The following is a 24421-nucleotide window of genomic DNA, read 5'->3' on the forward strand; positions in this document are numbered from 1 at the left end:
ATTGAGGTCAGGCTCACTGGCCTATAGTTCCCTGGCTTGTCCTTACCACCCCTCTTAAACAGTGGCACCACATTAGCCAACCTCCAGTCTTCCGGCACCTCACCTGTGACTATCGATGATACAAATATTTCAGTGAGAGGCCCAACAATCACTTCTCTAGCTTCCCACAGAGTTCCAGGCAACACCTGATCAGGTCCTGAGGATTTATCCACCTTTACCCGTTTCAAGACATCCGGCACTTCCTCCTCTGTAATCTGGACATTTTTCAAGATGTCACCATCTTGAAATAGGGGCCCTATTCTCTCCCTAGTTACTCTTTTGTTAATATATTTGCAAAAACCCTTTGGATTCTCCTTAACTCTATTTGCCAAAGCTATCTCATGTCTCCGTTTTGCCCTCCTGATTTCCCTCTTAAGTATCCTCCTACTGCCTTTATACTCCTCTAAGGATTCACTCAATCTATCCTGTCCTAACATTCTCTTTTCTTAACCAAACCCTCAATTTCTTTAGTCATCCAGCATTCCCTATACCTACCAGCCTTTCCTTCACCCTGACAGGAATATACTTTCTCTGGATTCTCGTTATCTCATTTCGGAAGGCTTCCCATTTTCCAGCCGTCCCTTTGCCTGCGAACATCTGTCCCCCAATCAGCTTTTGGAAGCTGCCCTGAAGCTCTTCAGCCACGTCCTCAAACAGACGAATCCTTTTGGAAGTTCTTGCCTGATACTGTCAAAATTGGCCTTGCTCCAAATTAGAACTTCAACTTTTAGATCTGGTCTATCCATTTACACTGACTGGTGTCTCTCAATCTCCTCTCTCTCTCAAGGAGATATCAGTACACTGACTGGTGTCTCTCAGTCTTCTCTCTCTCAGGGAGATATCTGTACACTGACTGGTGTCTCTCAGTCCCCTCTCTCCCAGGGAGATATCTGTACACTGACTGGTGTCTCTCAGTCCCCTCTCTCCCAGGGAGATATCAGTACACTGACTGGTGTCTCTCAGTCCCCTCTCTCTCTCAGGCAGATTTCCGTACACTGACTGGCATCTGTTAGTCCCCTGTATCTCTTGGAGGTGATATTGGGACACTATCTGGTGAACCTGAAAGTTGACTTTTGTCAGTTCTGCTGTTCAGTCCCTGCCCCACCTCCAAGACGCACCAAGGCTCATTTGTCAGCACCTAACAAATCTGTGACCTACCTCTTGGAAGGACATGGCCAACAGATACAACCCCCACCTGTACATTCGATGCTGAACCATTCAGAATCCTGCCTTGGAACTGTACCTCTGTTCCTGCACAATTACTGGGTCAATTTCCCAAATTCCTTTGCTAACATCCCTGCAACCCCTAAACTGCAGAAAGTAGTTCCCCAGCACCTTCTCAAAAGTAATAACACATTAGCATCAAATTCTGGGTCAGCCAGCAATGCCCACATCGAGGGAAAGAATATACCAAGACAGAATAATAAGAGCTGTCTCAGCTTGTAGCTAACAGCTGCTGCTCACCGGACAGCAGCCTGGGGCCCCGGAGGCTTGTGTGTCTGTGTGTGTGTGTCTGTGAATGTCTGCGTGTGTGAGTCTGTGTGTGTGTGTGTCTGTGTGTCTGTTGTGTTTGTGTGTGTGTGTGTCTGTGTGTGTGTGTGAATGTCTGCGTGTGTGTGTCTGTGTGTGTGTCTGTGTGTCTGTTGTGTCTGTGTGAGTGTGTGTATGTGTGAGTCTGTGTGTGTGTGTCTGTTGTGTCTGTGTGTTTGTGTCTGTGTCTGTGTGTGTATCTGTGTGTGTGTCTATGTGTGTGTGTCTGTATGTGGGGGTCTGTGTGTAAGTGTGAGTGTGTGTATGTGTGAGTGTGTGTGTGTCTCTGTGCGTGTGTGTGTCTGTCTGTGTGTGTGTGTTTGTGTGTCTCTGTGTGTGTGTGTCTGTGTGTGTGTCTCTGTGTATCATAGAATCCCCACAGTGTGAAAACAGGCCATTTGGCCCAACAATTCCACAATGACCCTCTGAAGAGTGACCCACCCAGATCTATTCCTCTATCCTATTCCTCGATATTTACCCCTGGCAAATGCATCTAGTGTTTCCAAATAAACCTGTTGGACTATAACCTGGTGTTGTGTTATTTATAACTTTGTGCACCTAACCTTCACATCCCTGAACACTGTAGGCAATGTAGAACGGCCAATTCATCTAACCTGCATACCTGTGGACTGCAGGAGGAAACCAGAGCACCCAGAGGAAACCCACGTGGACAGAGAGAGAGTGTATAAGCTCCACACAGACAGTTGCCCAAGGCTGGAATCGAACCCAGGTCCCTGGCGCTGTGAGGCAACATAGCTAACCACTGAGCCACCATGCCATCCCTGTTGTTATAGAGATTAAGGTGAATATGTGCTGGTGTTCATTAGTCTGGTGTGTGTCAAACTATGTATCTTTGTTCACATGTATATCTGTTTATTGAAAGATATATATGGCGAATGGGGTTTTTTAAACATGACTGTGTGTGCAGATGTGTGTATGCGTGTGCTGGGTATATGTGTCGACATGTATGTGTGTTTACATCTTCGTCTGCATGTGGTATATGCAGGTCATTCTGCAATAACCTGACAGGTGTATTCCTCTGTAACCTCGTGCTATATAAAAAGATGACCCATTCAGCAGAAAGCTTGTGTTGTCCAAAAACACCATAATTCGCCATTCACGTTATGGCCAATTCACGCTGATGGAACATGCATTATAGCAGAACAGCTTGTATCTTGATTACATGTGTCTGCAGTTCTGTGCATTTATCTACATACATGTGTGTGTGTGCGTGTCTAAATGTTTATGTTTGTGTGTGTATCTATGTTTATGTGAGTACCTATATGTCTGTGTGCGCGTGTGTGTGTATATATGTGTTTATGTGTGTATCTATATGTTTGTGTGTATACATCTATATGTTTTTGTGTGTGTATTTATATGTTTATGTTTGTGAGTGTGTGTATATCTATGTGGGCAGCTGTATACATGTGACTATGTGAATGTGTGTGGGAGTCTGTGAGTGTATCTGTGTATCTATATATCTATATGTTTATGTATGTTGTATCTCTGTATGGCTATATGTTAATGTGTGTGCATATCCATATGTTTGTGTGTGCACTTGTGTGGGTGTATCTCTTTGTGTCTGTGTATCTATATACTTGTGTGCGTACATATCTATATGTGTGCATATATATGTTTATGTGCATATATTTATATGATTAAGTGTGAGTATCTATATGTTTATATATGTATCTATATGTTTGTGTGTGTATATATGTCAATGTGTATGTCTATGTTTATGTGTGTATGTATCTAAATGTTTATGTGTGTATATATGTTTATGCATGTCTATATGTTTATGTGTGTATCAATATGTTTGTGTCTATGTATCTCTTTGTTTATGTATGTGTATATGTGTTTGTATGTGTCTATAAGTGTGTGTGTATCTATGCATTTATATGTGTATCTATATGTTTATGTGTGTATCTATATGTTTATATGTGTGTATCTATGTGTTTATATGTGTGTATCTATGTGTTTATGTGTATGTGCTTATGTGTGTGTCTATGTGTGTGTGTATCTATGTTTATGCATGTATCTATATGTTCGTGTGTGTGTATATGTTTATGTGTGTGTCTACATGTTTAAGAATGTGTATATCTACGTTTATGCATGTATCTATATGTTTATGTGTGTGTATCTATGTTTATGCATGTATCTATATGTTTATGTGTGTGTTTATGTGTTTATGTGCGTGTCTATATGTTTGTGTATGCGTGTGTATATCTATCTATATGTTTATGTGTGTGTGTATGTATCTATATGTTTATATGTGTGTTTATGTGTGTACCTATATGTTTATGTGTGAGTATCTATATGTTCATGTGTGTATCTATATATTTATGTGTGAGTATATATGTTTATGTGTGAGTATCTATATGTCGATGTGTGTGTATCTATATGTTTATGTGTGAGTATCTATATGTTCATGTGTGTATCTATATATTTATGTGTGGGTATATATGTTTATGTGTGAGTATCTATATGTCGATGTGTGTGTATCTATATGTTTATGTGTGAGTATCTATATGTTCATGTGTGTATCTATATATTTATGTGTGGGTATATATGTTTATGTGTGAGTATCTATATGTCTATGTGTGTGAGTGCAGGAGGGCCCTGGTCTTACAGGCCCCATTTTGAACCAGGGCACTGGAAAGGCATCATTGTAACATTTGTCCTTTACCTCATCGGAGCCAGACCTGAAGATGAGAAGGTCAAATGGAATGGCAGCCACAATGTCGATGAGGAACCAGCCCTTGAAGTAGTGGATGGCGATCTTGGCTGGGTGACTCACCACCTCATCATTCTCGTTGACGTAGGTGGTGCGGAAGTTAATGATGATGTCGATGATGAACATGATGTCGACAATCAGGTCCACAACGGCCAGTGGGTTACATGAGTAGCCACATTCCAGACGCTTCTCCTCTTCCTGATCATTAAGCAGGAAGGCAGCAGAGTAAGGGGTGAAGATGGCGGTGTGTATGACTAACAGGAGGATGAGCCAGTCCCAGACTGCCTTGAAGGGGCTATAGTGCAGAATTGTCCACTTGTGAATACGAGGAGCCTGCAGTTTATACTCTGGAAGTACATCAGCTCCAAGCGAGAGGACCTATGGGCACAGAAGAAATAATGACAAGTGGTTATTAACCCCTGTCAGGCCCCAGAGTCCCCATGTGCTGAGTGGACAGATCCTGCCCAGCTGGTCGCTGTGATTAGTGTTAGTCAGGGGTCAGTAGGAACTCCTTTTCTTCAGAAGTTAATGAGTTCAAGCCTCATTTCAGAGAGGTTTGGAAACCAGGCTAACACTCAAGGCAGTACTGAGGGATGGTCAGAGGCACTGACTTTGATTCTAACGTAGAGAAAAAAAGCCCATGGTGCGATGTTGAATAAGAGGAAGGGCTCTCATCAAGTGTTATCTCCTAAGCAATATCATTAAATCCGATAATCTGACCATGAGAAGCTGAGGGGAACTGGACAATGGCCATGCACAGACAATAAAGAACAATAGACAGTAAAATGATTGCTTCGATTTTAAAGATGGGAATCACTGCAGGTTATATTTTACACCTTTGTTTTACTCGGTGCTCCCGGGACAATTGTCAACTCTGTTTAGCTGTCACCCTGGAGGTCACATCCCATACCCTCTCACCTCTAACCTCTCCATCAAACCGGCTCTGATATGATTTGTTTTTGGGTGTCATGGTTGGGTGACAGGTTGGGAACCCAGATTCCTCCTGGGTTACAGATAGCTGTGCTCAGGAGATTTCCCTGAGACTCCAGAATGTTCTAGAAAGGTTGGCGACCCATACTGCCCATGGTTTACCCAAACCTCTCCTCTCAGCGGTACACCTGCAGGGTGTTTAAGGAGTTCTGATCAGTGGATATACTAACAATGATGGACCTACATCTGGACTCGGAATCTTCTCAGCACTCAACCAATGCAGCAACACAGGATCAGGAAAAGGCCATTCCATGTCTTGTGTCAATTCTCTTTCTATTCATTCGCTGGCTCAGCCTGCGTCTAATGCCCATCCCAGAGGGTGGTTAAGAGTCAACCACATTGCTGTGGGTCTGGAGTCACATGTAGGCCAGACCAGGTAAGGACAGCAATTTCCTTCCCTAAAGCCCATGACTGAACTAGATTGGGTTTGACTCAACAACAGGCAACAGTTTCATGGTCACCATTCCAATCCTAATCCCAGACTTTTATCGGATTTACATTCCACCACCTGTCATGGCAGGACTCAAACCAGGATCCCCAGACCATTACCTGGCTCTCTGCATTAACAGTCTAGTGATAATACTCTCTCCTCCGTCACAGTGGCACAGTGGTTAGCACTGCTGCCTCACAGCGCCTGAGACCCGGGTTAAATTCCTGCCTCAGGCGACTGACTGTGTGGAGTTTGCACGTTCTCCCCGTGTCTGCGTGGGTTTCCTCCAGGTGCTCCGGTTTCCTCCCACAGTCCAAAGATGTGCGGGTCAGGTGAATTGGCCATGCTAAATTGCCCGTAGCGTTAGGTAAGGGGTAAATGTAGGGGTAGGGGTGGGTTGCGCTTCGGAGGGTCGGTGTGGACTTGTTGGGCCGAAGGGCCTGTTTCCACACTGTAAGTAATCTAATCTATCCACTTTAGCTCCAAATTCCCTAACTTCCCTTGTCCAACAAAGATCCATCAAACTTTGTTTTTGTGAGCTGCCTTCTTGAACCACTGCAGTCCATGTGCTGTGGGTTGATCCCTTAAAGGGGGAATTCCAGGATTTTGTCCCAGCGACAGTGAAAGAACGACAATATATTTCCAAGTCAGGATGGTGAGTGGCTTGGGGGAGGGGAGGACCTTGCAGTGGGTGGTGTTCCCATGTACCTGCTGCCCTTGTCCTTCCACAAGATAGTGGTCATGTGTTTGGAAGGAGCTCTTGGTGAGTTCTTGCAGTGCATCTTGAGGATGGTACACACTGTTGCTGGTAGTGGTGGTGGTGATGGTGATGGTGGTGATGGTGGTGATGGTGGTGATGGTGGTGATGGTGGTGGTGGCGGCGGTGGTGGCGGTGGTGATGGTGGTGGTGGTGGTGATGGTGGTGATGGTGGTGATGGTGATGGTGGTGGTGATGGTGATGATGGTGGTGGTGGTGGTGGTGATGATGGTGGTGGTGGTGATGGTAGTGGTGGTGGTGATGGTGGTGGTGGTGATGGTGGTGATGGTGGTGGTGGTGATGGTGGTCGCGGTGATGATGGTGGTGATGGTGATGGTGGTGGTGATGGTGATGGTGGTGGTGGTGATAGTGATGGTGCTGGTGGTGGTGATGGTGGTGATGGTAGTGGTGGTGATGGTGCTGGTGGTGGTGATGGTAGTGGTGGTGGTGATGGTAGTGGTGGTGGTGGTGATGGTGGTGGTGGTGATGATGGTGGTGGTGGTGATGATGGTGGTGGTGGTGATGGTGGTGGTGGTGGTGGTGATGGTGGTGGTGGTGATGATGGTGGTGGTGGTGATGATGGTGGTGGTGGTGATGGTGGCGGTGGTGATGGTGGTGGTGATGATGATGGTGGTGATGGTGGTGGTGATCCGAAAATGCATCACCTCACATTTGTCTGGATTGAAATTCATCTGCCACTTTTCTGCTCAACTCTCCAGTCTATCTATAGCCTCCTGTGTTCTCTGACAGTCCCCTATGCTTTCTGCTACTCCACCAATCTTCGTGCCATCTGCAAACTTGCTGATCATACCAACAGTGCCCTCTTCCAGATCTGGAGATGCCGGTGTTGGACTGAGGTGTACGAAGTTAAAACTCACACAACACCAGGTTATAGTCCAACAGGTTTAATTGGAAGCACTAGCTTTCGGAGCGACGCTCCTTCATCAGGTGGTCGTCATCTGGTCACTATCACCTGATGAAGGAGCATCGCTCCGAAAGCTAGTGTGCTTCCAATTAAACCTGTTGGACTATAACCTGGTGTTGTGTGAGTTTTAACTCTTCCAGATCATTTATGTATATCACAAACAACAGTGGCCCCAGCCCTGACCCCTGTGGGACACCCACTGGTCACCTTTCTCCATCTCCAGAAACTCCCTTCATCTACTACTCTCTGTCTCCTGTTGCTCAACCAGTTCTTTATCCACCTGCTAGAACACCCTGCACACCATGTGACTTCCCTTTCTCTATTAGTTTACCGTGGGGAACCTTATCAAATGTCTTAGTTGCCTCATTGCACTGGGTAACATACATTTTTTGCAGTAACAAAAACAAGATAATTATGACTTCTTCCCCTGGAATGGGACCTTGGAATGATCCTTATTTTTCAATTTATTGTGCCAACGAAGTCTGGCTTTGTGTTGTCTGGCCTTGAGTTAAGGTATCAAATATCTAGGACCCTGGGCTCCTTCTCCTTGAGTTAGCCATATTTTAGAAAGAAAGGGCTATTTTCTGATATTCCTTGTCTCCCCCCCCACCTCTCAGCTTTCTCCCCACAGTGAGGGAGGGATAGGAGCCCAGCCACAGGAGAGAGATAGGGCGCAGGAACCTTGGCTGATTTTACTTCCCTCGGTTCCTGGGTCAGGGAAAGGTTGAGTAAAGGGATGGAATTGAGCACCAAATGTCACAGCAGGAAAGGTAACTGCAGGTTCACGCTTGAGATGAGCATCGCAGCAGCAGAACAACTTCAATACAGTCAGACAGCACAGAAAGTGGCCTTTCGGCCCAACCAGTCCATGCTGACCATAATCCCAAACTAAACTAGTCCCAGCTGCCTGCTCCTGGCCCATGTCCCTGCAAAACTGTCCTCTTCATGTCCTTACCCAAATGTCATTTTAATGCTGTAACTGTATCCACTTCCTCATTTCACACACAAACCACCCTCTGGGTAAAATAACTGTCCCTCGTGTCTTTTAAACTCTTTCTCCTTTCACCTTAAAAAATGCCCCTTAGTCTTGGAGTCCCCCATGCCAGAGAAAAGACACCAACCATTAACTCTGTTTATACCCCTCATGATTTTATAAACCTCTACAAGGTCACCCCTCAGCCTCCAAAGCTCCAGGGATCAAGGTCCAGGTTTCTCTGTCTAATTCAAACCTTCCAGTCCCAGCAACATCCTGGGAAATCTCTTCTGAGCCCTCTCTAGGTTAATAACAACCTTCCTATAATGGGGTGACCAGAACTGGACACTGTATTCCAGGTGAGACCTCACCAACGTCCTGTCCAACCTCAATAGATAGGGTGAAGCTGTCTCCCTAAACACCTTGTCAAGACAAGTCGCTAACAAATGATCATAAACATCAAATCACATTTTAATGCCCTTCAACAACCCTCAACAGAGAGAGAATGTTGTCCAAGAATCCCCTCAGTGTGGAAATAGGCCAACCCAACCAACAAGTCCAAACTGACCCTCCAAAGAGCATCTCACCCAGACCCACCCCATCCCTGCATTTCCTGTGGCTAATGCCCCTAACCTACACAGCCCTGAACACTATAGGCAATTTAGTATGGCCAATCCACCTCATCTGCACATCCTTAGACTGTGGGAGGAAAGCAGACTACCCAGAGGAAACCCACAAGGGTACAGGGAAACTGTGCAAAGACATAGACAGTTGCCTGAGGGTAGAATTGAACGTGGGCAGCTGGTGCTGTGAGGCAGCAGTGTGTCACTGAACCACCTAGTCACCTCAAACATCACGGAGCAGAATGAACATCCGCCACTAAATCTCAGAGAAATCTATGACATTGGAACAAGGTAAATGCAGAAAGTATGGTCCTAATGGCTGGGGAGTCCAGAACTAGGGATCACCGTCTAAAGATATGGAGTCGGCCATTTCTGACTGAGCTGAGGAGAAATGTCTTCACCCAGAGGGCTGTGCCACGGGCAGCAGCTGAAGCCAAAACATTGAATGTTCTTGAAGAAGGAATTAGATATTAGGGTTAAATAGGTCAAAGGGTATGGAGAGAAGGCAGAGCAGGGTACAGGGTTGGACCATCAGCCACGATCACACTGCATGGTGGAACAGGCATGAAGGGCCGAGTGGCCTACAGCTACTCCTACTTTCTATGTTTCTGTGTTGGGACAGCCCCAGAGAGAGAAGGTTGCAACAGTGTTCAGCACCACTGAAAGGGGGGGGGGCGAATGAGGGGGGTGGGGGGGGGGAGGGCAGAGGATGAGATGATGGTGGTGGTGATGTTTGTGTCTGTGTGTGTGTGTGTCGTGTTGGGGGGGTGGAAGGTGGGGATGGTGAGGGGGAGAGGGATTGATGATGGGTGTGAGTGTGTGTGTGTGTGTGTGTGTGTGTGTGTGTGTGTGGTGTTGGGGGGTGGAAGGTGGGGATGGTGAGGGGGAGGGGGCAAGGTGAGGGGGTGGTTGTCAGATCCGGTCTCAGCTCCTGCTCCCTTTACTGGTCCCTGACTGGTCCTTACTGAACGACAGTTGTAGGTGATTTAGGGGACCCTGCGATTGGGGAATCTGATGAATGCTGCAGGCCAGGAGTGATCCCATAACCCAGGACTAGACCAGGTGACTATGTTCAGAGTAAAGATCATGGTGTTAGTAAAGACTGCTGAATGAAGACAAAGGAGAAAAAAGGTCACAGCCATTTTTGTCAGGTATTTACAAGGAACTGATTAACCCGAACTGGCCAGCTGGTGCACAGGGCTGTTACTGAGGGTTGAGATAAATGTGTTTCTTGTGCATCCACATCAGCAGAACCAACAACAACAGAAATGAGGACCTTCTGTCGAAATGTGTCATTCCGGTGATTAGGAGGCTGCAGTCGTGTGACATTCAGAGACGAGATCCCTGAAGAAACGGGAATTTGAAGGATCAGAGTTTTGATGATACCTGTGGCTGACGTTGAGGTCGGTTGTGCTGGGTGGGCTGTCCAGTCATTCTGTTAGCTCTCAGCCAAGGTTGGCTCAGTGATTAGCACTGCTGCCTCGTAGTGCCAGCAACACGGCTTCAATTTCAGTCTTGGATACCTCTGTGTGTGGAGTTTGCACATTCTCCCCGTGTCTGTGTAGGTTTCCTCCCACAGCCCAAAGATTGGATTGGCTATGGGGAATCAGGGTTACAGAGGCGTCTGAGTGGAATGCTGTTCAGCAGGCCAGTATGGATATAATGGGCTGAATGGCCTCCTTCCATATTGTACAGACTTGATGATGATCTCTGTTATGTTTGCTGTTTAACGTACAGTTTATCATTTATAATGACCACAATTTGCCTGTTAATTCATATTTATACTGATTCTGATCTGACTGTTAAACTTATAAAAAATAAAATCTTGACAAGTGGCTTCGCTATGTAAGTAAATTCAGTAAATTTGGGTTATTTTGGTTTCCCCAGCTCCACAGGAATCACAATAATGTTCCCATCTCAGAGACAAGAGAACCCTTCTGCCTGTTACCTGTCCAATTCACCTAACCTGACGTCAGTTGTTCACGAATTAATGAAAACTCTGGTTTAACAAAAACTAAATGAGGCAGCGTGCTAGCTCAGGGAAGGCTAGTTTCATTATCAGGCAAGTGATACATTTTCCAAACTAAAGTGCAAAGCTCACCCTGTTCCCTTTCAATTAACAACTGCGTAACTGAATATCTTAGACCCTTCAGACAACGTTTTGCGGTCACACAACTCAATAATTCCTCTGTGTTACTTTCTGCACATCCTTCACTCAAGTGGATTGGCTCCTGCTGGGTCTGGGTTACACTGGCAGTGCCCACTGGGTAGCTTTGACCTCACACCTTCAATCTAGGCCCACTGGCCATTGACCCCTCCACTAAATGGGAAAGTGTTTTCCAATCCACCCTATCTACACCCCTCAGGATCTTACACACCTCTGTCAGGTTCCCTCCGAATCTCACTGCTCCATGGAAAACAATTCCTTCCTGTCCAATTTTTTCTCGGTAGTTCAGACCCTCCCTCTAGCTCAGGCAGCAAACCCGTGGGGCAGCTCAGAACCCTCCTTATCCAGACAGGATGCTGCCGATGATGTGGTGACCAGGCAAGTGGCACTCTAGTGTGGCCTATCGAGTGTTCATTGGTTGGACCACAGATGGCATGGACATGCAGTGGAATCTTAGCTGATTCATGTTTCTGATGCAGTACTGAGGGAGAGCTGCACTGCTGGTGGGGGCATGTTTCTGATGCAGTACTGAGGGAGTGCTGCACTGCTGGTGGGGACGTGTTTCTGATGCAGTACTGAGGGAGAGCTGCACTGCTGGTGGGGACATGTTTCTGATGCAGTACTGAGGGAGTGCTGCACTGCTGGTGGGGATATGTTCCTGACGCAGTACTGAGGGAGTGCTGCACTGTTGGTGGGGACATGTTTCTGATGCAGTACTGAGGGAGAGCTGCACTGCTGGTGGGGACGTGTTTCTGATGCAGTACTGAGGGAGAGATGCACTGCTGGTGGGGACATGTTTCTGATGCAGTACTGAGGGAGTGCTGCACTGCTGGTGGGGATATGTTCCTGACGCAGTACTGAGGGAGTGCTGCACTGCTGGTGGGGACATGTTTCTGATGCAGTACTGAGGGAGAGCTGCACTACTGGTGGGGACATGTTTCTGATGCAGTACTGAGGGAGTGCTGCACTGCTGGTGGGGACGTGTTTCTGATGCAGTACTGAGGGAGTGCTGCACTGTTGGTGGGGACATGTTTCTGATGCAGTACTGAGGGAGTGCTGCACTGCTGGTGGGGATGTGTTTCTGATGCAGTACTGAGGGAGTGCTGCACTGCTGGTGGGGACGTGTTTCTGATGCAGTACTGAGGGAGTGCTGCACTGTTGGTGGGGACATGTTTCTGATGCAGTACTGAGGGAGAGCTGCACTGCTGGTGGGGACATGTTTCTGATGCAGTACTGAGGGAGTGCTGCACTGCTGGTGGGCACATGTTTCTGATGCAGTGCTGAGGGAGTGCTGCACTGCTGGTGGGGATATGTTTCTGATGCAGTACTGAGGGAGTGCTGCACTGCTGGTGGGGACATGTTTCTGATGCAGTACTGAGGGAGTGCTGCACTGCTGGTGGGGACATGTTTCTGATGCAGTGCTGAGGGAGTGCTGCACTGCTGGTGGGGACATGTTTCTGATGCAGTGCTGAGGGAGTGCTGCACTGCTGGTGGGGATATGTTTCTGATGCAATACTGAGGGAGAGCTGCACTGCTGGTGGGGATATGTTTCTGATGCAGTACTGAGGGAGTGCTGCACTGCTGGTGGGGACATGTTTCTGATGCAGTGCTGAGGGAGTGCTGCACTGCTGGTGGGGATATGTTCCTGACGCAGTACTGAGGGAGTGCTGCACTGTTGGTGGGGACATGTTTCTGATGCAGTACTGAGGGAGTGCTGCACTGTTGGTGGGGACATGTTTCTGATGCAGTACTGAGGGAGTGCTGCACTGTTGGTGGGGACATGTTTCTGATGCAGTACTGAGGGAGTGCTGCACTGTTGGTGGGGACGTGTTTCTGATGCAGTACTGAGGGAGTGCTGCACTGCTGGCGGGGACGTGTTTCTGATGCAGTACTGAGGGAGTGCTGCACTGCTGGTGGGGATGTGTTTCTGATGCAGTACTGAGGGAGTGCTGCACTGCTGGTGGGGACGTGTTTCTGATGCAGTACTGAGGGAGTGCTGCACTGTTGGTGGGGACATGTTTCTGATGCAGTACTGAGGGAGAGCTGCACTGCTGGTGGGGACATGTTTCTGATGCAGTACTGAGGGAGTGCTGCACTGCTGGTGGGGACATGTTTCTAATGCAGTGCTGAGGGAGTGCTGCACTGCTGGTGGGGATATGTTTCTGATGCAGTACTGAGGGAGTGCTGCACTGCTGGTGGGGACATGTTTCTGATGCAGTACTGAGGGAGTGCTGCACTGCTGGTGGGGACATGTTTCTGATGCAGTGCTGAGGGAGTGCTGCACTGCTGGTGGGGACATGTTTCTGATGCAGTGCTGAGGGAGTGCTGCACTGCTGGTGGGGATATGTTTCTGATGCAATACTGAGGGAGAGCTGCACTGCTGGTGGGGATATGTTTCTGATGCAGTACTGAGGGAGTGCTGCACTGCTGGTGGGGACATGTTTCTGATGCAGTGCTGAGGGAGTGCTGCACTGCTGGTGGGGATATGTTCCTGACGCAGTACTGAGGGAGTGCTGCACTGTTGGTGGGGACATGTTTCTGATGCAGTACTGAGGGAGTGCTGCACTGTTGGTGGGGACATGTTTCTGATGCAGTACTGAGGGAGTGCTGCACTGTTGGTGGGGACGTGTTTCTGATGCAGTACTGAGGGAGTGCGGAACTGCTGGCGGGGACGTGTTTCTGATGCAGTACTGAGGGAGTGCTGCACTGCTGGTGGGGATATGTTCCTGACGCAGTACTGAGGGAGTGCTGCACTGCTGGTGGGGATATGTTTCTGATGCAGTGCTGCACTACTGGTGGGGGCATGTTTCTGATGCAATACTGAGGGAGTGCTGCACGGCTGGAGGGGATTTTGTTTTAGATTACTCACAGTGTGGAAACAGGTCCTTTGGCCCAACAAGTCCACACTGACCTGCCGAAGCGCAACCCACCCCTACCCCTACATTTACCCCTTTGCCTAACACTACGGGCAATTTAGCATGGCCAATTCACCTGACCCGCACATCTTTGGACTGTGGGAGGAAACCGGAGCACCCGGAGGAAACCCACACAGACACAGGGAGAACGTGCAAACTCCACACAGTCAGTCGCCTGAGTCGGGAACTGAACCCGGGTCTCTGGCGCTGTGAGGCAGCAGTGCTAACCACTGTGCCACTGTGCCGCCCAATTCTGGATCCTGATCTGCGAGATCAGCACGCTGTCCTCCCCAGTACACTGGTCAACATTTATCTTTCAATCATTGTCTCAGTTTGTTGGTTTATTAAACGTGTATCCTGAGATGTCAGAGACAGTAGCTAGGCCCTGCTACTCCCTAACGTGCCTTCAGGAGATTGTGCTGAGCTGCCCTCTTGAACCACAACAATCCACGGGCTGTGGAGTCACCCAGAGAGCTGGCACTCCCTCAGGCATTAGACTGAAGTGAGGGCCTGGATTACGTGCTGAACCTCAGAGGCCAGGCTTGACACACACACTGCTGCCTCAGAGGAACAGACACTACCACTGAACTACAACTGATGCTTATTACTCCAGTGAGAAACTAAAGTGACCAGGCAGCAGAAGCAGGAAGGCAAGGAAGAAAGGAAATGAGCATGAACTGCTTTTCTAGGGTAATGAAACTAACTTGTGAATGACAGTGTGAAACCCACATGAAAACCCATCTCAAACACTGCCATTCAATATCAATAGCGGACACATATAAAGGTCAAATATTTGGTGAAGACTTTAGGGTTAGAATTGACAGGCAAGAGGAAGATGAAAACTGCAACAAGAGTTATTTATTGATAGCAGCAATAAAGTTAAAAGGGATTTTTAATTCATACAATGGTTTTAAGAAGAAAAGGAATCTTTTGTACAAACTGGAGAGAACAAAATCTCTCGTCAGGAACGTGGGGAATTCCTTTGGTTTCTACAGTAATTTGTAGAAAGCAGCATAGACTCATAAGAGATGTACAGCATGGAAACAGACCCTTCGGTCCAACCCGTCCGTGCCAACCAGATATCCCAATCCAATCTAATCCCACCTGCCAGCACCCGGCCCATATCCCTCCAAACCCTTCCTATTCATATACCCATCCAAATGCCTCTTAAATGTTGCAATTGTACCAGCCTCCACCACATCCTCTGGCAGCTCATTCCATACACGTACCACCCTCTGTGTGAAAACGTTGTCCCTTAGGTCTCTTTTATATCTTTCCCCTCTCACCCTAAACCTAGGCTCTCTAGTTTTGGACTCCCGATCCCAGGGAAAATCCTTTACCTATTTACCCCATCCATGCCCCTCATAATTTTGTAAACTCCTATAAGGTCACCCCTCAGCCTCCGATGCTCCAGGGAAAACAGCCCCAGCCTGTTCAGCCTCTCCCTGTAGCTCAAATCCTCCAACCCTGGCAACACCCTTGTAAATCTTTTCTGAACCCTTTCAAGTTATACAAGATTTTTCCGATAGGAAGGAGATCAGAATTGCACGCAACATTCCAACAGTGGTCTAACCAATGTCCTGTACAGCCGCAACATGACCTCCCAACTCCTGTACTCAATACTCTGACCAATAAAGGAAAACATACCAAACACCGCCTTCACTATCCTATCAACCTGTGACTCCACTTTCAAGCAGCTATGAACCTGCACTCCAAGGTCTCTTCATTCAGCAACACTCCCTAGGACCTTACCATTAGGTGTATAAGTCCTGCTAAGATTTGCTTTCCCAAAATGCAGCACCTCGCATTTATCTGAATTAAACTCCACCTGCCACTTCTCAGCCCATTGGCCCATCTGGTCCAGATCCTGTTATAATCTGAGGTTACCCTCTTCGCTGTCCACTACACCTCCAATTTTGGTGTCATCTGCAAACTTACTAACTGTACCTCTTATGCTCACATCCAAATCATTTATGTAAATGACAAAAAGTAGAGGACCCAGCACCGATCCTTGTGGCACTCCACTGGTCACAGGCCTCCAGTCTGAAAAACAACCCTCCTCTCCCACCCTCTGTCTTCTACCTTTGAGCCAGTTCTGTATCCAAATGGCTAGTTCTCCCTGTATTCCATGAGATCTAACCTTGCTAATAAGTCTCCCATGGGGAACCTTGTTGAACGCCTTACTGGAGTCCATATAGATCACATCTACTGCTCTGCCCTCATCAATCCTCTTTGTTACTTCTTCAAAAACCTCAATCAAGTTTGTGAGACATGATTTCCCATGCACAAAGCCATGTTGACTATCCCTAATCAGTCCTTGCCTTTCCAAATACATGTACATCCTGTCCCTCAGGATTCCCTCCAACAACTTGCCCACCCCTGAGGTCAGGCTCACTGGTCTATAATTCCCTGGCTTATCCTTACCACCCTTCTTAAACAGTGGCACCACGTTAGCCAACCTCCAGTCTTCCGGCACCTCACCTGTGACTATCGATGATACAAATTTCTCAGCTAGAGGCCCAGCAAACACTTCTCTAGCTTCCCACAGAGTTCGGTGATTTATCCACTTTTATGCGTTTCAAGATATCCAGCACTGTAATATGGACATTTTTCAAGATGTCACCATTTATTTCCATACAGTCTATATCTTCACTATCTTTTTCACAGTAAATACTGAAGCAAAATACTCATTTATTATCTTCCCCATTTTCTGTGGCCCCACACAAAGGCCACCTTGCTGATCTTTGAGGGGCCCTATTCTCTCCCTTGTTACCCTTTTGTCCTTAATGTATTTGTAAAAACCCTTTGGATTCCCCTTAATTCTATTTGCCAAAGCTATCTTATGTCCCCATTTTGCCCTCCTGATTTCCCTCTTAAGTATACTCCTACTGCCTTTATACTCTACTAAACAGTCACTCGATCTATCCTGTCTACACCTGACATATGCTTCCTTCTTTTTCTTAACCAAACCCTCAATTTCTTTAGTCATCCAGCATTCCCTACACCTACCAGCCTTCCCTTTCACCCTGACAGAATAGATTCTCGTTATCTCATTTCTGAAGGCTTCCCATTTTCCAGCCGTCCCTTTACCTGCGAACATCTGCCTCCAATCAGCTTTTGAAAGTTCTTGCCCAATACCGTCAAAATTGGCCTTTCTCCAATTTAGAATTTCAACTTTTGATCTGGTCTATCCTTTTCCATCACTATTTTAAAACAAATTGAATTATGGTCGCTGGCCTCAAAGTGCTCCCCCACTGACACCTCAGTCACCTGCCCTGCCTTATTTCCCAAGAGTAGGTCATGTTTTGCACATTCTCTGGTAGGTACATCCACATACTGAATCAGAAAATTGTCTTGTACGCACTTGACAAATTCCTCTCTATCTAAACCTTAACACTATGGCATTCCCAGTCTATGTTTGGAAAGTTAAAATCCCCTCCCATAACCACCCTGTTATTCTTTTAAATAGATGAGATCTCCTTACAAATTTGTTTCTACATTTCCCTCTGACTATTAGGGGGTCTATAATATAATCCCAATAAGGTGATCATCCCTTTCTTATTTCTCAGTTCCACCCAAATAACCTCCCTGGATGTATTTCCAGGAATATCCTCCCTCAGCACAGCTGTCATGCTATCCCTCATCAAAAATGCCACTCCCCCTCCTCTCTTACCTCCCTTTCTATCCTTCCTGTCGCATTTGTATCCTGGAACATTAAGCTGCCAGTCCTGCCCATCCCTGAGCCATGTTTCTGTAATTGCTATGATATCCCAGTCCCATGTTCCTAACCATGCCCTGAGTTCATCTGCCTTCCCTGTTAGGCCCCTTGCATTGAACTAAATGCAGTTTAATTTATTAGTCCTACCTTGTCCCTGCCTGCCCGGGCTGTTTGAGTCACTTCTGTTCTCAGCTGTACCTGTCTCAGATCGATCTCTTTCCTCACTATCTCCCTGGGTCCCAGACCCCCCCACCTTACTAGTTTAAATCCTCCCTAGCAGCGCTAGCAAACTTACCTGCCTATATATTAGTCCCCTTCCAATTTAGGTGCAATCTGTCCTTCTTGTACAGATCACTTCTACCCCAAAAGAGATTCCAATGATCCAAAAATGTGAATCTTTCTCCCATACACCAGCTCCTCAGCCATACATTCATCTGTTCTATCCTCCTATTCCTGCCCTCACTAGCTCGGAGCACTGGGAGTAATCCAGGTATTACTACTCTGTAGGACCTCATTTTTTTTTGAGAGTAAGTAATATTTGCAGAGGTAATGAGAAAACAGCAGGAACCTTTGACATTGCACCACTCGCTGTGATGATGAATGATCTGTCTCATCCAGTTAAAGTGAACATCTCCCACACCACGTAATGAACATCGAATGTAAATCAGACATGAAGAATATTTGAATACAGGAAATAATAATATGATTGAATTTAATTTTGGTTCGGATTTCCAGCGTCTGCTTTCTTTTCTATGATTGAATTTAACGTTAGGTTTGTAAAGCAGATCATTAATTCAGCTGGTTATTTTGAGACTGACTTAAACGGGATGAGACAGAAATTAATGACAGAACACCAGTTAACCCTGAAGGCTATAGGAGTGAATGTCGTAAATCAATAATATCAAACCCTAGCCAGAAGTGCCGAGTGAGTGACCTACCTCGGCCTCCTCCAGTGGACCCCAGCATTACAGACAGTCTTCAGCCAATTAGATTCACTCCACGCGAGATCAAAAAATGGTTGGAGACACTGGATGCTGCAAAGGCTATGGGCCCTGACAACATTCCGACACAAGCACTGAAGACTTGTGCTCCAGGACTGGCTGCTCCCCTCACCAAGCTGTTCCAGTACAGTTCCAACACTGGCATTTACCCAGCAATGTGGGGAAAACCCCAGCCAATTCCCGCCCCATCAGCCTACTCTCTATCATCAGTGAAGTGATGGAAGGGCTCATCAACAGTGTTACCGAGCAGCACCTGCTCAGCAATAACCTGCTCAGTGACGCCCAGTTTGGGGTCCCCAGGGTCACTCAGCTCCTGACCCCATTACAGCCTTGGGTCAAACATGGACAAAAGATCTGAATTCCTGACGGCGGGGGGGAGGGACAGCCCTTGACATCAGGGCTGCATTCGATCGAGTGTAGCATCAAGGAGCACTGGCAAAACTGGAATCAATGGGTATCAGGGGGCTAATTCTCTGGTAGTTAGAATCATACCTGACACATGAGAAGGTGGTTGTGATTGTTAGAGGTCAGTTATCTCAGCTCCAGGACATCTCTGAAGGAGTCCCTCAGGGTAGTGTCCTAGGCCCAACCACCTTCAGCTGCTTCATCAATGGCCTTGCCTCCATCATAAGGTCAGAAGTGGGCATGTTCACCGAAGCTTGCTCAGTGGTCAGCACCATTCACAGCTCCTCAGGTACTGAGGGAGTTCAAATCTGGACAATATCCAGGCGTGGGCTGAAATGTGGAAGGTAGCATTCCCGCCACACAAATGCTAGGCTAAGACTATCACCAATAAGAGACAATCTAACCACTGCCCCTTGACATTCAATGGTGTTACCAACACAAAGTCCCCCACTATCAACATCGCGTGGATTACCATTGACCAGAAGTTTAACTGGACTCACCATATAAACACAGTGGCTACAAAAGCAGATCCAGAGACTAGGAATCCTGCAGCGAGTAACTCACCTCCTGACTCCCCAAAGCCTGTCCACCATCTCCAAGGCACGAGTCAGGAATGTGAGGGAATACTCCCCACGTGCCTGGTTGGGTACAGCTCCAACAACACTCAAGAAGCTCAACGCCATCCAGGACAAAGCAACTCACTTGATTGGTAATACATCTACAAACATTCAATCCCTCCACCACTGATACTCAGGAGCAGCAGTGTGTACCATCCACGAGGTGCAGAAATACACCAAAGATCCTCAGACAGCCCCTTCCAAACCTACGACCACTTCCATCTAGAAGGACAAGGGCAGGAAATACTTGGGAACACCACCCCCTGCAAGTTCTCCTTTAAGCCACTCACCATCCTGATTTGGAAATATATTACCATTCCTACACTGTTGCTGGGAAAAAAATCCTGGAATTCCCTCCCTAAGGGCATTGTGGGTCAACCCACAGCACATGGACTGCAGCGGTTCAAGAAGGCGGCTCACCCCCACCATCTCAAGGGGCAACTAGGGACGGGGTAATAAACACTGGGCCCAGGCAGCGATGCTCACATTGCATTGAAATGATTTAAAAAACCTGCTGCAGTCACCTGAGCCACCTTCCACTTCACCTGGTGGTCAAAGATGGACTGTATCTGAAGGGACACTGTTTGGTAATCCGTGGGAGGGGAGTGCTTACCTCACCCTCGTCTTAACGGCCGTCATTGTGTGTGTGTGGCTGCATCAATCCTTGGGACACAAACACCAAGAGTCACTACGTACAGTCTAATCCCAGCAGGGAAGGAGCTGTTCCTGAACATGTTGGTGTGTGTCTTCAAGCTTCTGTATCTCCTACCTGGAGGAAACAGATGGGGGGAAGTGTTACCGGGGTGGGAGGGGTCTTTGATAATGTTGTCAGCGTTTCTGCAGCAACTCGCTGTTTAAATGGAGTCCATGGGCAAGAGGTTGGCGTCTGTGCTGGTCTGGGCTGTGCACACCACCTCTGTAATTTCCTGGGCAAAGCAGTTGCCATATCAGGCTGTTAAGCACCTGGACAGTATGCTTTCAATTGTGCATCTGTTGAAGTTGGTGAGAGTCCTTTTGGACATTGCAAATTTCCTGAGCTGCCTGAGGAAGAAGAGGCGTGTTGTACCTTCTTGACTGTCGCAACGACATGGGAAGACCAGGACAGGTCATAGAGTCATAGAGATGTACAGCATGGAAACTGACCCTTCAGTCCAACCCGACCAGATATCCCAACCCCGAGGAAGTCGGGCGCTTTCCTGGCTTTCCATGGACCTCCCATCCATGGACTCCATTTATATGTTACGTTGTTACAGAAAGGCTGCCAACATCATTAAAGACCCCTCCCGCCCCGGTAATATTTTCCTCCATCTTCTTCCTTCAGGCAGGAAATACAGAAGCTTGAGCTTCAGTTCCGTTGATGTAGATGGGGCGTGTTCTCCTCCTTTCTTGCTAAAGTCAATGATCAGTTGTTTAATTTTGCCAAAGTTGGGGGAGAGAGTGTTCTCATTGCTCTACCTCATTAAACCCTCTATCTCCCGACTGTATTTTGACTTGTCGTTGTTAGACATCCGGCCTACTACGGTGGTGTCATCAGCGAACTTATGGCATTTGTTCAGAATTTGGCAACACAGTGGTGGGTGAACAGGGAGTACGGTAGAGGCTGACAACGTATTCTTGGGGGGGCTCCAGTGTCGAGTGTTATTGTGGAGGAGGTGCTGTTACCTATCTTCCGTGTGTCGGAAAGCTAAGGATCCAGTTACAGAGGGTGGAGCTGAGAGCAAGGTCTCGGAGGTTTGAGATCAGTCTGGAGGGGATGATACTGTTGAAGACAGAACTGTAGTTAGTGAGCAGGAATCTGAAGTAGGTGCCCTTGTCCAGATGCCCCAGAGATGAATGCAGAACGAGGAATATGGCATTCGATGTGAACCTGTTAAGATGGTCGGCAAGTTAGGCTGGGAGTCCGGAGTTAATATTGGCCAGGATCAGCTTCTCAAAGCACTTCATGATTAATGAGGTCAGAGCCCCTGGGTAGCAGTCATTAAGGCACATTGCATGTGCATCCTTAGGTATGGAGATGATGTACTGAGCCAAATGTTCTTTAAATGTTATAACTGCATCCGCATCCACCATTTGGGGGTGGCACCGTGGCTCAGTGGTTAGCACTGCTGTCTCACAGCATCAGGGTCCCAGGTTTGATTCCAGCCTCGGGCGACTGTCTGTGTGGAGTTTGCACATTCTCCCCGTGTCTGTGTGGGTTTCCTCCGGGTGCTCCTGTTTCCTCCCACAGTCCAAAGATGTGCGGGTGAATTGGCCATGCTAAATTGCCCGTAGTTAGGTTCATGAGTCAGAGGGAAATGGGTCTGGGTGGGTTACTCTTTGGAGAGTCAGTGTGGACTGGTTGGGCCGAAGGGCCTGTTTCCACACTGTAGGGGATCCAATCTAATCAATTTTCCTCAGAAAGTTCATGTTAAACACTCTCTGTGTAAATAAATAGCCCCTTGTGTCTTTTATAAATCTTTCTGCTCTCACCTTAAAAATGTGCTCCTAAGTGTTGAAATCCCCCACCCAAAGGAAAGGACAACCCCCATTAATCCTATCTATACCCTTCATTGTTTTAGAAACTTCTCTCAGGTCACTGCTTATCGTCCTATACCCCTCCAGCCGATTCAGCCTCTCTTTATAACTCTAACTTCGCATACCTGTGTTGTAATTTTACTCTGATTCGATAAAGTGTCTCTCCATTCTGTTTTTAAAAATGAGGTAGATAAGCCAGGGAATTATAAGCCTGTGCTCAAATGTTTGTTGTGGTGGAATTAAAGCGATCAATCATTGAGGTTCAAGTGAGTGAATGAGCTTTGAGAGAAATGCAGGCTGATTAGGGAAGGCCAACCTGGATTATTAAAGAGCAAATCACATCTGAACAAATTCACTCCAATCATTTGAGAAGCAGCTGGAGTTGGTTGCCATGGATGTTGTTTATAGAAACTTCCAGAAGGCATTCACATCAAAAACCCACAGCTGAAGGTGGAGCAGATATTGATCAGATTAGGGGATCGGTCAGGCGGGAGGAGATATCGAGAAGGGATAATGGGTCTGTGCATGAATTGGAAGGAAGTGATGACAGATGCTGTCCAAAGGACCTGAGCTGGGATCTCAACTATTCATTTATTATTGACTTTGATAAAACAACAAATAATCAGGTTTTCATGAAGCTGGGTTGTGGCTGAGGTAGTTGGTTAGCTTGCTGAGCTGCTGGGTTATTGTGCAGATGTTTGGTTACCAGTCTGGGTAACATCAGTGTGACTGCTGTGAGGTGCTGTTGTTCTGTCCCACTTGGGTTTTATGTGGGTCTGGTCTGTTGGGGTGAGGGTCACTTTGGGGTCTTTGCTGTCGCATATACACTGGGTCTATCACTGTGTTTGTTGATGACCTTTTTGGTATAAGACCAGGCTTCCTAAAACTCCACTTGTGTGTCTTTGGTTGGTTTGTCCTGGAATGGTTAATTGGTCTTTGTCTGCCAATGCCTGTCCAACAGACAATGCTGAGACGACACTGTACCCTACCAGCACACTGGCCACCGCCCATGAAGTGAACAGTGTATCAGAATCACCTGCCAGGCGACCACTAAGTATCATAGCAGCACACCAACCAACACTACGCCAACTACTTACCAGGACAAAAGGACCCCATACCGACAACACGTTGGACCAACATGGTCAACAAAATCCCTTGCAATAACTGCACAAGCACAACAACAAACAAACAGTAAGGAAATTAGTTATCTGACTTCACGAACACCAACTGGCAACCAAACGACATGATCCAGTCTCCCTCATCTCCATACACACAGACCAAAAGAGCCATCAATTCCACGATGACAAATTAACCATTCCAGGACAAACCAACCAAAGACACACAAGTGGCGTTTTAGGAAGCCTGGTCTTATACCAAAAAGGTCATCAACAAACACAGTGATAGACCCAGTGTATAGACTGCTACAGCAAAGACCCAAAAGTGACCCTCACCCAACAGACCAGACCCACATAAAACCCAAGCGGGACAGAACGACAGCGCCTCACAGCAGTCACACTGAAGTCACCCAGCATGGTCACAAAACATCTACACAATAACCCAGCAGCTCAGCAAGCTAACCAACTGCCTCACCCACAAACAATGATGACTCTGAACAACTCAATACGGCTGTGTGCACAATCCCTTCTGAACCTTTGATCTCGATCACTGGTAAAGATAAAGGCAGGTGGATACATGGGAGCACCATCAAATACAGGCCCCCTCCATGACACACAATGCCCTGCGTTGGAACTTTAACATCATTTCTTCACTGTTGCATGGTCAAAAGCCTGGTTAACATCAGTGTGGGGACACTCAGTGTGGGGACACTCAGTGTGGGGACACTCAGTGTGGGGGCACTCAGTGTGTGTACACTCAGTGTGGGGGCACTCAGTGTGTGTACACTCAGTGTGGGGGCACTCAGTGTGTGTACACTCAGTGTGGGGACACTCAGTGTGTGTACACTCAGTGCGGGGACACTCAGTGCGGGGACACTCAGTGTGGGGGACACTCAGTGTGGGGACACTCAGTGTGGGTACACTCAGTGTGGGGGCACTCAGTGTGGGGACACTCAGTGTGGGGACAC

The 24421-nt window shown here is 47.3% G+C and overlaps 1 protein-coding gene across 1 annotated transcript in view; it reads right to left on the bottom strand.

Annotated features, from left to right (window-relative positions):
- The window catches only part of kcnh6a (potassium voltage-gated channel, subfamily H (eag-related), member 6a), a 352557-nt gene that overhangs the window by 17168 nt on the left and 310968 nt on the right, over positions 1-24421 (bottom strand). Inside the window, exon 7 of the mRNA XM_060848575.1 lies at positions 4256-4681. Within this exon, the coding sequence (XP_060704558.1) occupies positions 4256-4681 (426 nt within the window). The remainder of the gene's footprint in view (positions 1-4255; positions 4682-24421) is intronic.

Source organism: Hemiscyllium ocellatum, chromosome 32 (assembly GCF_020745735.1).
Source record: "Hemiscyllium ocellatum isolate sHemOce1 chromosome 32, sHemOce1.pat.X.cur, whole genome shotgun sequence".
Lineage (NCBI taxonomy): Eukaryota > Metazoa > Chordata > Chondrichthyes > Orectolobiformes > Hemiscylliidae > Hemiscyllium > Hemiscyllium ocellatum.